At 42.6% G+C, this 15,876-nt stretch overlaps 1 protein-coding gene across 2 annotated transcripts in view; it reads right to left on the bottom strand.

Moving 5' to 3' along the window:
* tshz3b (teashirt zinc finger homeobox 3b) overlaps nucleotides 1-2,944 on the bottom strand; it is a 45,644-nt gene extending 42,700 nt beyond the window's left edge. For both annotated transcript variants that reach the window (XM_028401661.1, XM_028401662.1), the window contains exons 1-2: nucleotides 2,739-2,944; nucleotides 1,771-2,266 (exon numbers count right to left, since the gene is read on the bottom strand). In XM_028401661.1, coding sequence (XP_028257462.1) covers nucleotides 1,771-1,810 — 40 coding nt within the window. In that variant the 5' untranslated portion in view covers nucleotides 1,811-2,266; nucleotides 2,739-2,944. The remainder of the gene's footprint in view (nucleotides 1-1,770; nucleotides 2,267-2,738) is intronic.
* Between the last annotated feature and the right edge of the window lie 12,932 nt (nucleotides 2,945-15,876).

Raw genomic sequence — 15,876 nt, 5'->3', positions numbered from 1 at the left:
GGAGATGATGATGGGAGGAAGAGGAGGAGGAGTGAAGGGGGTAAAATAGGAAGTTTGCTTAAAATGAAACTCCTCCTTCGTCTGTCTCGTGTTTGTCCTCAAACGAAATAAATGCCTCATTTTCTGCTTTCCCTGCCGGCACACTCTCTACTTCCTCATTCCAGCTGAATAAAAAGGCTTTCAGTCATCCACACGCTAAGCATCCATCCATCCGTCTGTCCATCTATCTGTCCGTCCACCCACCCCACCCCCCCCCCCCCCCCCCCACCCTCCACCCATTGTGTCCATTAGGGCTAAAACATTTTGATCAAGTAGGGCCCTGGGCTAAGAAGACTCTCTCTCTGTCTCTGTGTGTGTGTTCGTGTAATGTGTGTGTGAGAGAGAGAGAGTGAGTGTGTGTGTGTGTGTGTGAGAGAGCATGTGCCAGCCTCTGATTGACCATTAGGGCCATTGATGAATGTGGCTGTCAGAGGGCAGACAATTAAATCAAATATGAAACAAAGTCTCTCTGACGATCCCTTTCTGATGGAGCAAACCGGTCTTGCATCACACCACATGATGAGGCTGAGAGTTACATTTTTAATATAATAAAAAAATGGATGAAAAAGTTGTGGGGCTCAACATAAATCACATTTAAAGAAAAATACAAAGACGCAATTAAACAATGGTGTTAATGGCTACAAGTTTGCAAGGCCAGACAGCAAAGGCCTGCTTTATTCCAGGGGGAGGGAAGGAGAGAGAGAGAGAGAGAGAGAGAGGGTGATTTATTGACACTTATTGGGAATGAGCAGATCAAAGGCTCAGCCAGATGACAGGTGATCAATCAGGCGTCAAATCAAAGATGGCAATTGTCCATTAAAGCCCTCTTCCAGTATACACACACACCCTCTCACCAGCTGTGAAATAATCTTTAAAGAAAAGTCTTTCCCAGAAACTAAAAGGACGGTGAGAGAGGAGACAGAACAAACTCCCAGATGAAAACAAACTGTTTTCACATGATGTACGAGACACAACAAATGTAGAGTAATTCCACAAATTGTAGCAAACACTACAATAATATAGGTGTAATGATAAAAAATAATGAAGTCATATGACTTCCTGTAATTTATCAGGAGTTTTAATCCGACTTCCCCTGATAGAAATCACTGAGCATCAAAGGCGTCCATGACAGCCAGATGACCCTGGAGACCTCTCCAGTGTAGATCCCTAAATCCACCTACAAGAAGCAGCTCAAGAGAAGAAAGAGGAGGAGGTGCCGATTTACCAAAAAAAAAGTTCACTAAAGGAAAACGGAGGAGGTTTTTTTTCCACAATAAAAACTCCCACACGTGACTGACCTGTGACCTTTTTCAGAGTCGGTGACATCTAATTACTGGGTCACTGCACCAGTATATGAAAAACATTAATAAGGTAACCCGTCAGTGGTTTTTCTTCTTCTTCTTCTTTGCACCCACCACAGTTTGTTTTACATTGAACAACTATTTTGCTTCTAAAATAGAAATATTTCTCACACAACTTATCTAAAAGAAAACAAAATGAATGAGTTTTTCTTAACAGATTATTGTGAGAGGAATCATGATGACAAAAAGGAACTTGCTGGCTTTCCTTGTGACTTTACAGTGCCATGAAAGACAAATGTTGCTTTGTGGGTAATATCAATGAAAAGTAACTGAAGTAAGGGGAGAGGAGGGGTAGTAAATAGAGAGAGAGAGGGAGAGAGAGAGTGAGAAAGGTAAATCGCATGCAAACCAAAAAAAAATCAGTGCGTACCTGCGGCGCGCCGCGGCGCTTGCTGCTTCCTCCGCGGCATGTCGGCTTTAGGGGCCCGGCAGGGAGTTTGTTTCTGGCCACGGTGATCCGAAGCAGCCTTGGGGGATCCGCGGAGCTTTGATAACACAGTTTCCCACCCCCCTTTGGGTGCGCTCTCAGGGCTCCCACATAGATCGGGGTGGGTGTGTTTGTATAGTAAGGAAGGGAAGGTGTGCAGTTTTCGAACAAATAAAAATCAGAGGAAAAAAAGAGCCAGTAGAAGCGAAGATAATGAAATAAAAGAAGAGGGGAAGCCGGTGTGACTCCCCCCTGGTCTCTCTCTGTCGGTTGCTCGATGGCTCTCCCTCTCTCCTTGCTCCGACTTGGATGGACGTGAAGGGAGCTGGAACGGGGGTCTCCGCGGGTAGAAAAAGAAAACAGAGAAGGGAGGTATAAAAAAAGCGCTTTGTGTCTTCGTGTGATCCTCTACTTGGTGTCGGGGGCTGCAACAGGCAAGCTTGAAGGGATAAAAAAAACCAAAGGGTTGCGTCAGTCAAAAGTCCGCAAACAAGGGGACACACATCAAGAGCTGACACAACTGAAACCCTGCGCCTCTTCTACGGTTCAACCTCTCCGCCGCTGATAGGCGTCACGTCTCTCTCTCTTTCACTTCGCTCTCCCTATCTCACTCTCTATCCTCTCTCTCTTACTCTAGCTCTCTCTCTCTCTCTCTCACTCGCTGTCTTTAGTACCCCTCTCACTCTCTTTCTGACATTCACTGTCTTATTCCAGATTCCGTTTATTTTTAAGCGATCATCAGAAGCGGCTGGAGATGTGCGTAATGGCAGGCTTATTGCAGATGGAGAGGAGCAGACATGCGGACACATGGTAGTCTAACAAAAACACACACACACACACAGTATCATTCAGAAAACACACACACACGCACACAGGCTGACAGTGGGATCTGAACGGAAATGCATACTTACTTTAAGGGCAGATCCTTCGCCGCGCTATCCATGAGGTTTTTCGCTTCCCCTCCCGGTAATCACGCACGATTCAAAGCCAAGAGGTATGCCAGCTCAAACATGCCTGGAAACATCTCATAAAAATCCATTCGCCTCTGGCAAGTCCCGTTTGGTGGTCAAAAAAAAACAGCCACACGCAGCTTTTCAGTTTGTTAATTCTCTGGATCGACAGCGGAGAAGAAGGAGGAGGAGGAGGAAGAGGAGAAGGAGGTGACGGTCGGGACTGGTCGCCCACACGCTGCCCTTGTCCTGGCGCGTCGTCTACGTTATTTTGTCCAAGAGCGGTTTGAAAAATCCGCTGAGGGGCAAGTCACTCAGTCAGTATGTATGCACGTGTGCGCGTGCACCCAGTGAGTGTGGAGCGCGCGCGCGCAAGTGTGTGCGCGAATCGATGAGATACGTGCTTGATTGGGTCTCCCTTGTTGTAATAATGTACATGAGGAGGAGGAGGAGGAGGAGGAAGAGGAGGAGGTGACGGGGCTCAGGCTGCTCCCATGCATGCAGGCAGGCAGGCAAGCAGGCTTGCTGGCTTGGATGACTGGCTGGATGGCTGGCTGGAGCGCACAGATGAGCCGAGCTCTAGTAGCGCCTACTGCCAAACACTTTCTTGGCCGCTTGATGGTACTTTTCTCCCCCTCTTTTTTTCTCTTTACGTGGCCTGATAGGAGCTATTTAAATCAGCCACGCAGCGAATCAGACGTGTCTCCCAACAACTGCGCTCCTGCTCTCCCTTTCCTGCGCCTCGAGTGCCCGGAGAAGCGCAAAAAATCTTTACCCACCGGATGCAAAGGAATAAAGTTTTTTTTTTCTTTACAGGTAAGTTCAAAATCTTACTGAGGTTATTTTTTTCTGCTGATGCACTTGTTCCTTTCCACGCAGTGTTTCACCTCACAGAGAAAAGTTTTTGGATTCAACAGAGAGTTGTTGGTGAAGTGGATTTAAAAAAAAAAAGATTCTCTTTTGTATTTTTCAGGCAATCCTCAGAGTGGAACGCGCAGCTTCACCGAGGTGAAAACAATGGATAAAAGATTCTTGTAGAAGCGATGGAAGAACAAGGGAGGGTAACAAGGGTGAGTTGCCAAAGGCTGTCTCTCTCCCCCTCTCTCTCTCTTTCTCTCTCTCCTCCTGTCTTCCTCTGAGCCAGATGTGGTGCTGCTGCGCCTCGCCTCTCACGCTCGTCAATAGCCTGAGAAACAGCTTTTCTTCGTCGGATTCGCCGCCGCCGCCGCTGAGGGAATCAAATCTTTAGCCGTCCGTTTTCTCCCCGGTATCGCCTCTCGTTTAGAGTCGGGGGGGAGTCTGTCAATTAACCCCTTTCCGTTCACCGGGGCTCGTCGGAAGGATTGGGTGATTGGTGACTCTCCTGCAGATCGAGGATGTTTTCGCCCTAATCTCGCCGCGACTGTGTGCGCCGCTCCACCACTGCATGCCGTTAGATCCGCCCAAGCATCTGTCCGTCTTTCCATTGGCGCATCCATCAGTGTCACACACACACATACACAGGCAGGCATACACACACACACACGCACACACACAACTGCCGTGCGCACAATTCTTGCGATACTACAACACCCCTCCCACCCCACTGTGTACACTCAAACAGTCATGCACACACACACACACACGATTCGCAACCCTCTGATAGTCCACTTTCATAAAAGACAAACAAAAACGCATTTTAACTTCTAAATAGATTTTTTTACGTATCATGGCACAGGAACTAAAAATATCCCAATTAATTTGTGTTAAAACCAAATTTTGTGACACAAAATTCTTTGTATTTTTAATAAAGGAAGGAGGACCAGGACACCTACTGAGGTGCCAGATCCAATAAGAAAACGCATTGACATTCATTATTATTTCTAAGGAATCAATTAAATTTAAATGAACAAAATGTCTTATAGGTTTTCATATGGTTAGTAGCAGTTTAATATAACCAACTAAACCTGGAGGGTTTCAGTGTTTTGAAGCACAGAGACATTAGATTATCTCTGCGTCATTTCACTGATCCAAGACTTGTGAGCAGGGCGCGTTGTAACCTATTCACTAAGACAGACATGCAGACATGACCCAATAGGTGTACCACTGAGGGAGAGAAAGAGAGAGAGAGTGGGAGTGTGTGTAAGAGAGAGAGAGACAGAGAGAGAGCAAGAGAGCGTGAAAGAGATGAGAGGGTGAATGAATAATACCCGGCTGGACCAAACACAATGATACAAATTTGGAAAATAATTGTTTCATCTTTCTTCCACAAAAGTTCCCACACAAGAAAGCCATCAGTCCGTAGTGTGTGGGATGGTGTACGGATAGAGTGAGTCCAAATGGTAACTTTTTGTATATATATAAACGCGGAGTGTAAAGACTGAAGCAGAATGAAGCAGGAAAACAGCGGAGTTCAACTCAGAATGTCAGAAAGTTACAGCGATGTGCTTCGCTTGCAGGTTCTGCTTGTTTCCCTATTTGATCATCATTTAGCCGTGTGCGCATTTTTCTACTTGGCTGAAACTTCAGAAATTTTAAAATACAAAAAACAAAACGACTCATTTTTGACCAGAAATTATTTCATCTTAATAGCGATCGTTGTGAAGATTATTAAGTCAGCGTGTGTGTGTGTGAGAGAGAGGGAGAGAGGGAGAGGGAGAGAGGGAGAGAGACTGGATGACTGATGTTTCGTTTTATGGGCACGATATTAAAACGTTTGCATAAACTTTCCTAATTACTCAAAGCATAAAGAAAAACAACCAATCCATTCAACGTGCTCCACCGCGGGTAACACTGCGTGTCACTGATTTTAAAAAGCATTGTCACAAAGACCTCAAAAACTGCGTCAAAATGTATACACCTAGGAGACGTGCGTAATTCTGGCTCAGATTATGTCGTTTATTCTGTATCTGTTCGTCCTCTGAATTCCACTTCATTTGTTTCATTTCACTTTTTTTTAAACTTTGTGATTATTATGAGAGAGAACACAACTTTATGTCTTTGACGCAGATGTGATTTAATGTGGGATGAAAAGCTGTTTCTTAATTTAAAAATGAAATTGAATAAACTACAACAAAATCACCACACTTCCTCGTGTCCGCTTGTACCGTACCGACCATCTGCTGAACTACAAAATAAATAGCGTATCATGTTCAGATATTAATACTTTCCAGGAGGCCTGTGGGTTAGACAGCACAGTAAACCTCTGTGTTCCGTCCTGGTGCGTTCTCATGTTCTATTAAACATAATTTGCTGATAATTGTAATATTCCAGTCGCACTGATGGTGTGAACAGATTTACTTCTCTACTGCAGCAGACATAGGAATAAAAATTGTGGTGACGTGTGTTACATTTGACTGTTTAAGCTATAAACTGCATTTAAGGACGTGGGAGAAACGGGTGTGTGTAAGTGATGGAGTTCATGGACATTTGGAATATTGATTCCACTTGGATTGAAGAGAAAAGCAGAGTTTAAACGCGTCAGGGCGCGGACGCACACACACGTTCTCCTACTAGTCTTAACACTCACGGTGTGTGTGTTGGTGTGTTCGTGTGGTAAGGAGGGGGGGGGGGTTCAATCGGAGTCGGACCTCGCCTCTGCATCCTGCCACTGCTGCCTTTACGCACAAGTCGGGAGCTCCAAAGGTCTCTCCACGGACGCACGGCGCGGCGAAGTGTTGGCACTCGCTAAGGAGGACGGAGATGCGTCCTGGAAATTCGTTTTGTTTTTGTGGCTGGTTATTGTTGGTGAGTCAAAATAGAGTCAATATTGTTTTGAAGTTGTGCACAAAGATCACCTAAACACTCGCAAACAAACATAATCAACTTTTTGAGGCATTCTTTGGACTGCAACATATTATACGGATGCGTTATGAGATCCAGTCTTCCAATAATGTGACCATGTTCTTATTAAGCCATGTTACATTAGCTGCGTGGGGATTTGTCATAGGCTTATGAGTGGTGAAGAGGAGGTGGTTTATCTCTTTACAACATTTATGCTTATTAGTCTTAGTTTTTCCCCCTTTCATTATGATCCTGGCGCCGCTGCGCGCGTCGGCACACGGGTCTCCAGAGCACATAAAGAGCTGTGGACAGTCTGCTGAGAAACAAACGCAGGGAAATATGAATAAGAAATAACGTGTTTGATACACATGTATGCCTAAAACTCTCAGCTGTGAGTACAGCCCCTGATTTCTTAACTCAGAGCATCACTGCACATTAGAGGACAGATGTGGGACAGTGGCTGAAAAAAGTGTAAGCTCACCAAATTAGCTTAAATGCACAATTGGAAATAAAGCCTGGTTGAATAAATACTATAAGCTTTAAAAAAATCAGTTAAAAATATTTCTTTTAAATAAACAGAGGAGTTGCACTAAATTCTTATGCAAATGGAGAAAACACTCAAGTTTATTTCTCTGATTTTTGTCACCTTGTTTTTGATTTTCTTCTTCTCAGCCTGAGGCCTAGCCTGTGGCTGTTGGCCAGACGCTCCTGCCTTACTCTCTCCTTTTAGTTTGAGATGGACTGTTTCATTATGTAGCACTAAGGTTTCATCAATATCCCAATGACCTCCAAAACTAGCCGGCCACTGGCAAAGGTAATCACTAATATTTGCATGGAAAGAGAAAAAAACAAAATGAGGCCAGGGTTAGAGTCTCCTCAAATGACCTTAAAAGTTACAAACTCTGACCAAAAACAAGACAACGCATTGACAGGAGAAACTGAAAAAGATGGAGTGGATGCTCTGTTTCTCTTTCTCTCTCTCTCTCCATCTCCCTCCCTCCCCACGGTTCTTCCTCCCTCCTCCCTTGTTGGGTGTGCTGCGGAGCTAGCAGGGTTGAGAGGGCAAGTGCTGACCAGCCCTCTTTCTTTCTCTGTCTGCTGTTACTAGGTCACCACACACACATATACACACACACACATGCACACACACACACACCTCTCCTTGTGGTCAGTGTTGCCACCAGGGAGTGGGGTAATTTAAGCCCTCCTTGATGTAGCCTATTCATCACTGTCCCGTGGTCCGTGCTTCAAAATTAAAGTCTGATCTACAAAGTTAGACTGAAATGAGATAAAAATTGGCAGAGGTCACGGAGGGCCGGGGCCAGTGACAACACAAAGCTGTGGCTCAGCTGGGCCACTCTTAGGTGCTCTGTCTTATCATTAATATTATCATTACTTTTTATATTTTGTGATTTACTCTTTTTTTGTTTTTAGAAGGGATAGTCAGATTAGTGGAGCAACTTTCTGGGACACCTGGTGCCAAGAAACTTATAACAGGGTAGCAGAGTACACACGACTGATGATGCTTCATTAGCATACAAGCTAAAGATAACTGCTAGCAGTACATTGCAGTTGAACTACTTCTCTGACAGTACAAACTGGCACCTCTAATATTCTTTATGTGATGTGATAAAGACAAAAAATGATTTAAAATCACAACACCCTCAAGTACAAATGAACGATTTGATCATATAAAGAAATTCACACCATTCCCTGTGATTGCTGTAAATTAAATTAGAACGCTAAGCTCAGCTTGATTTGTTGCCTTCATTTCATAAAATGAGATTGAAAGTAAAAGGTGGGATTAAGATGGGCTGAAAGTCATATAATTTGTTTTTTCATGGTAGTAAACGACTTTAAAATTTCAATGGGAAAAAATATCTATTTCAAAATAAAACTCTATTAACTTCTGCACGTGTCATAGGTGACGAAATGCTGAAATTATTAAATATACAAATATTTCACATATGCATTATTTGGTTGTCTAGGAGGGGACGTGCTGCATAATCTCACCACCGAACACACAAAAAGCATGTGAAAGTGCAATTTTTTGTTATGTAAAACATCTGTGTCGTGGCCATTGTACCATTTTTATTACGTAAGTTATTATTAAATTCATATGCTTTTTGAGCTCATTCCTGAAGGAATCCGAACAAAGAATTGTCCTTAAAAATACAGTTTGATGGAAAATTAGCTTCCTTCATTTGGAAGAAGTGTGAAAGTAAGATGTGATTTTTTTTATCAAAACACAAACATGAACCATAATTAAATTGCACGTCACTGCACCTCTAGAGTCTCACAAGCGAATCAGGTCATTTTAAAAAAAAATGTTTAAAATTAGAGCTGGCAGGACAAAAACATAACAAAAACATATTGCTTGTGTTCTTATTGTGCAGAATGTTTATGTGAGAAGTGAAGTTTGACAATAAGTCACAAACTGCATCCAGATATTTGTAGAAGGTGTTTCGGAGCAAATGTTTGTGTTCTAATGTCTGATGCAAAGTCTGATGAGTTACACTGTTTATCAGCATACAGTATGACGGCGCACTGCTGAGTGAGTCACCGCTTCCTCCTTACTGCGTGTGTGTTTTATGCAAGTGTGTGTGTGTGCGGAAACCACGCTGACAGCTGCAGCTCATTACAGGCACTATTACTGATGGGGACTGCTGGGGGAAATTCCTTCTTCCACAGAGCAAACCACCCTGTTTACCACACACACACACACAGGTCTTCCTTATTCATAAACTAGAGCTGCAACATGTGTAACAGAAACATAAATGAAACAGAAACATTTACCAAACATTTGCTGCTGAGCTCCTTAGCTTCTCTAAAATAAAAGAAGGAGGTGACATACACACAAATTACGGTACGTCCGTCCAGTAGATGGAGAATGAAAGACATCCTGTGGATGGGTGAAGTACACTCCTTTTCACGTATGACTCCTGTAGGTGGGTGTGCACGTAAACACAGACACATCCACAGCCACAGGGTGAGCACTCTAAAGAGGAGATGAGATCACCGGAGCACTCTAAGCCTTGGCTATATTGGCAAACAGCAGCGTCTCTCTCTCTCTCTCTCACACACACACACACACACACGGCCACAAAGTATACAGTGTCCAGTGACGTTAATGAGAGGGCTGAAAGCCAGACACACATGTGCTAGAGTCATTAGGGAAGACTTCATAGCTACACTTCAGGCCACTACACTCCATTACTGTACTTCATTGGTTACACTGCTTGAAAATAGTGGTTTCTCAACGTCAGGTTCAGGGACCACCAGGACTCCTTCCAGAGCCTCGGGGACGACTTCTTTCAATGAAAAAAGCTGCTTACCTGGTTTTCTTTTTTTTTTATTTATTTATTTGAAGCTCCGTGTTGCAAGAAAACAGCAAAGGGATCAATCATTTTGTCTCTTTCAGTCTAATTTGAGATTATGGGAGATTATAAGATTCTGGTAAAGAAACACAGACAAAATTCAACAATACAACTGTATTTCAAATTGATAGGTTACTTTTTGCTGATACTACTACATTAAGATGCAATAAGAAGAGAGGAGGGTTCCTACCTCATCTCAGACTCGACTTCCTGCAGTAAAAAAAAAAACACCTAATACATTTGCTTTATGGAGACAGCTCTGTATGAGTCACATACATGTTTCCACTTCATCTCCTTGTTATATCTTAAAGCAATGAAATGTTGACACAGTCCGATTTACTCCTTCACAGATCCCACTGGGGTCTCCTCACTGTTTTTTTTATGGGTGTCTGGCACAGCAGTACATGTAACATCAGGCAGGAAGTAAACCACAGTTTGAATGCAGTGTATATGGACTAGTAAACATATTGTTTCATTTGACTTTTACGTCTGTGTCCATAAACAGAAATAGATAAAGTTAAGGATTTTAGTAATTCACTTCTAGATCTTGGAGAAATGGAGATGGACTTCACTTTAGAATTGTATACAGCTCTCTGTACGTTTTATTGTGACTCATTTGCAGCAATTAATCATCACTAGATTCATTTTGAAACATTTCCTGCCAATTATATGTCAACGCCCAGTCTGAGTGGACTTAACATGATCGTAACATCATAACTACTTAAACTGTCCATCTGCTGTGGATTGTCTAGACGTTTCATAAACAAAACTAGATGGATCCTATGTATTACTAAGCCCTTGTGATGAATTTGCACTAAAAATCTAAAAATTGTATTTTATTCTGAATGATGCTCTGATATATTTGAATTTGAGCAGTAAATAGTAGTAGCACTAATGAAGAAAAATATTCAAACTTTGGCTTAGTTAAAACTGTCAGAATATTTGTAATGACTCATGTTATCAATGAGGTTACCAAATTATTCATTTTTTACTAGTGTCAATATAACCCACCTGAATCGTTACCGGTATTGCTGAATCTAGACCCTAGCCTGACCCAAGATCTGAAGTCCTATCGTTCCTTATCACATATTATACATATCACTGCCAGACAATGCACTGTATTTTTATTGTATATTGTCTGTGTCTTCCCTCTAATAGTGGTAGAATACCTACTTGACAAGTAGAATCAGAAAGAAAGAAAAAGAATAATATTGTGCATTGAAAGCTGCCATAGTCACACAGCAGATCTTAGCATCTCAACAGTTCCTCCGTCTGTGATGGATCATTCTCAACGTTCACAAACCTGTACGCTTTCATGCACTCATTATGAAATTATCGTCCCTATACAAACATAGCAGTGGGTTACAGAAACACTCAAGAGTCAGGTGCTAAGCATTTGAAGATGTATAGTGAGTGTGTGTGGAAACCACTCCACGCTGAGAGCTGCAGTGGGTACAAATCATAAGCCGATACTCACGTCACATCAGCCCGAAGGCACTTCAGGTGCACCCGGTGTTTATCTTATTGTGACATTCTCCTTGCTGCTACACTGAAGCCTCCCTTCCTCCACCCACCCCCACTGCTTCTGTGTACCATACCGGCTGAGTGGAAACTGAAACTGATTTTTTTTATTTTTAAATAATAATCAACTACATAGCTACAACTCAGGTCAGGTAAATGTCCTGCTCACATGCAGGTCTGTAGTTGTTTTATTTTGGTAGTTTCTTGTGTACTTACTTCCAATAGAAACCCTATCTTCTGTGATTGGCTGCCCCGCCCTCATTGTTTCCACCTGTATCTCTTTACCATCACCTCATTTTTTCCATGTTCTTCTAGTGTCTGTTTGCATGTTCACCTCACCATGTCATTCCCTTGTTTGTAATAACATGTTCTTCTGTATTCAATTTTAAATTGTTGGTAGCTCATCTGTTTATCAATCCGCCATTTTTGTCCTGCACAATCTCCCTACTACTGTTTTTCAAACATTCAGCCACAAGTCTAGCATCATCCAAACAACAAATCAGGAAGTACTTATATTGTATTTCTTGTTGTTGCATGTGAAACATGCAACACAATGAAAACAACATTATTACAATCCAAGTAATTGTCAAAATTGAACTAGTTGTCATATTTGGTTATGCAATAGTTCAGTAAGACTGGTATGGTCCATAAATTGTACATATAGATGGATGCCATGATGATAGAGTCCACCCTAATTCCTGGTTAATCCAAATACAGGCAAAGAGGTGAAGTGAAACAGGTGGAAATTTTGTGTAAGACCATTTGCTTGAACTAGCTTTATTTTCATGGATAATGTACGTCCATATTGTTGTCAACTTAGGCAAAGTCACCAAAAGTCAATCAAACCCCATAGACTTGTTGATGAAGATTCTCAGTCACCTAGGCCATTTTTTATTCAAAAGGTTAAAGTGAGGCATCTGGACTTGTAGAGTTTTTTGAAGATGTTTTGCATCAGTTCTGATCTGAAGCTGCTTGGAGGAGCAGTAAAATGTCTAAAACAGACTCACTTTAACCCTTTGAATCCCATAGACTTTCCTTTTTTTTAAATTAAGTTCCCATAGGGTCAATGTCAGAGGACCAAACCAGAAGTCTAAACCTAATCCAAGATTTTCACCTTGTAGCCCAGGGTTCATGTATTGTGTGTGTTTTTTTCACTTTTCAGTTTAAGCAACAAAAATACCGGGTTAGGTTTAGGGACACAATTTCGGTTCACACTGACACTGAACACATTTAAAGGACAAACTTCTTCTATTTACGACAAGCTTCTCTGTCGTTTTCCTGGTTATCATAGCAACGATTTCTGCCCAGTCAGAAGATTGTGCATAACCTATATATGACCTCAAAAAAAAATACATTTAAAAAATTTGACCACTTGTAGGAGCTGGATCTGAGATATTTAATGTCACATGATGTAACTTAATTTTAGATGAAAAAGCAATGTCTAGGAAACATGGTGAGTGGGAGTTATTTAATAAAATTCTCTTTACAGCAAATATAATAAAACTAATGGAGGAACATCTGTCAGTCAAAATACACTTTAACATTTCATGAATTGGTGTTCATATTTCCTCTCGGTGTCTACGCCCCACTCCATCTAACATAACCTCACACTGACCTCACTAATATCCATATGGTCCGCACACACAATAGACAGGATATTGCTTTAAATGCCGGCACCTCAGGGTGCAGTGGCCGCACTTTCTCCCTTACAAACTGGCAGCAAGGTGCCCTTGGGCCGTGTAAAGACGCTAGCCGACTTGACATCCACGTTGGAGTTGTGTCTGTTCCACGCCTGTCTGAATTAGCGCTTCCCTGCCGGGGCTGATATGGCCAGCAATCTGCGCTACCTCGAGGGTGGGGGGTGGAAGTAGGCAAGTGGAGAGGTCAATATGCTCAAATGATTTTCCACTTCTGCAGAAAGCGAGTAGTCCTAGCTTTAGGATATTTAGTGACACAGAATTGTTTACGGACGTGATTTTTCCAATATGTCTCCCACACCTCAAACGCTGAGACGTGGAGTTTCATCTGGGTGACTGATGGTTGTGGAAATAGGAAGCAGTGTCCCCGACAGTAAACAGATGCTGACCAGCAGATCACCATGATCAGGCCTCCAAGGTTTTTGGGGGCTCTCGCAGACATGTACTGCAAAAATGTGTGTATGTATGTATGTGTGTGCCTGTCTTGTAAAGGCTTTCCTTCTGAAGTGTCAACCTCCCAGAGAGAGGATCAAGTGCTAAGCTGGGGACTCAGGAGCTCAGTGCATGGTGTGTGTATGTGTGTGTCCAGAAGCCCACACTTACTTGTGGTTTTAGGGACTGAGGAAGTGATATATCCTTTTATCTGTTTCCATGAGTGACCACAAGCCTGACCCAAGTTGTCCCACAAATGCTAAATCACACACACTCACAACGATGGATCGGTGTGTATCTTTTTGTTGGTGTGTGTGTGTGTGTGTGAGTTGGGATGTACAAAGGTGCATCAGAGAGCAGGGCCTTTCTCCTGAGGGGGAAGCATAGAGTTGAAAGGTCAAACACACATGTGGGGAGTCAGTGAGCAGCCTGGCAAGCGGAACAGAAACACACAGTGTGTGTGTGTGTGTGTGTGTGTGTGTGTGTGTGTGTGTGTGTGTGTGAAATGAAAAGACATGAAAGGTGTTAAAAAAATGGAATCATACTGTGTATGTGTGTGTTCATATTTTCCAGAGCCTGGTGTCATATATCAAAATTATAATATACATTACATAAATCTTGGATTTTTTTAGCTTGATTATCATACCACAAAATCATACTGTAAGCAATTTCTGTTTCTGTTAATTAATTGCTTTTTCATCTATCACAAAAAATGCATGAAAATAAAAGGTGGATGTCGCACAACTCTATACTAATTTGAGCGGACATGGCTCTACGTTGCATCGTTGCTTCTCTTCTTCTCTATTTATAAGACACACTAAGCTCCTCCCGTCAGAAGCATGACTTTCATTTACACTTGGTCTGATCTGATCCTTTCTGCAGGAAAAATAGAGATGTACAGCTGATGTGATTTTACCTCTCCCAACGTATTATACCGTGGTTTATGGTGGTTGTAACGTGAGGCGGTCCATGTCAGCACGCGCGTGTGTGTGTTGGTGATGTTGGACGAGCTACCTGGCAACGCAAGTTTCAAAAAAATGTGTTAAAAGCCAAACCGTGTTTGTCGTCGTGTTTTCACAGTGAAGATCTAAAACTACACTGAGAGTCGGTGTTACAGGGAGCTGCGTGGTCACAATCTCTTCTTCTTCTTCTTCTGCTTCTTCTTCTATGTTTTCGCAGGTCGGTGCTGAGATTTTCAACAGCATTCAAGTGATCCACTGGAACATGGAACCTGCCAGGGTATGAGAAACCGTACACAGAAACACATAGGTACGCACAAACATCTTTTAAAATGGAGACGACACATTACTCTCTGCTAAGTAAAAGTTTCACTCATCTGTCATTGTCACCTCCTCACAAGCACACACCTCTCCATAGCCATCACTATGTCCTAAATGTACATCCTTTTATTCATGCAACTTTTTTTTTACATCACATTTACCCCAGATTCACACACACACACGAAATCATCACACATCAGTTATATCTTTTAGGCTGAAGGAGGGTGTTCGGCACAGGAGGGGTTGACAGCTAGAGAGGAGGAAGTACACAGGAAGTACATTAGTTATCACTCCCCTGTCTTCTCCACCTTTTCACTTCACATCACCGCCCGACATCTCAGGCTCTGGCCGAGCTGCTTCCCCCCCTTGTCCCACCCCCTTTCCCCCTCTATTCTCTTCCTTTACACACACACGCGCCTTTAAAGATGACTTCCGTGCTCCACTTTAATGTCGGGGCCCACGGATCTAGATGACACTTGGCAAGCCGCAGAAGCCGCAAGACAACTAGATAAAATATTTAAATGAAATATGGCAGGGGTATAAGAGGTGAAGAGACAGAAAGAGAAAGGGGGAGAATGAAGGATGGAGAGTAAAGAATACGAGACAGAGGACGAGGAGAGGAGAGTGACAGTGTTCAGACGGCGAGCAGAATGTGGGGTATTTCTTTTTTCACTGCTGACAGGAAGTACAGATGAATTGACTTTCAGTAAAAATGGAACATGTAGACATGTATGGCAATACAGCATGAGAGCTCAGTGTATATAGGTATGATGTTAGCACAGTTCTGCAAAGGCTGCAGCGAGCCTGTGCCACTTTGATGGCTCCTTCAAGTGCAGCTGATAAATTTGGTCCAATGCATCCCAAGATTCATTGCACATCTGAGGTGGTTGGATTTTGGGCACAATCATCACAATATAGCTACACCTCTCTAGGCCTCACACTTGCATGAGACACAACTAGTAAGAGAGTACTAAATGCTTATGCTATGCTATGGGATCAGGAGATTGTTTCTTATCCTCTATGTCCGTTA

The sequence above is a fragment of the Parambassis ranga genome, chromosome 3, assembly GCF_900634625.1.
Source record: "Parambassis ranga chromosome 3, fParRan2.1, whole genome shotgun sequence".
Taxonomy (NCBI): Eukaryota; Metazoa; Chordata; class Actinopteri; family Ambassidae; genus Parambassis; species Parambassis ranga.
This window is presented reverse-complemented; position numbering and strand designations above follow the sequence as displayed.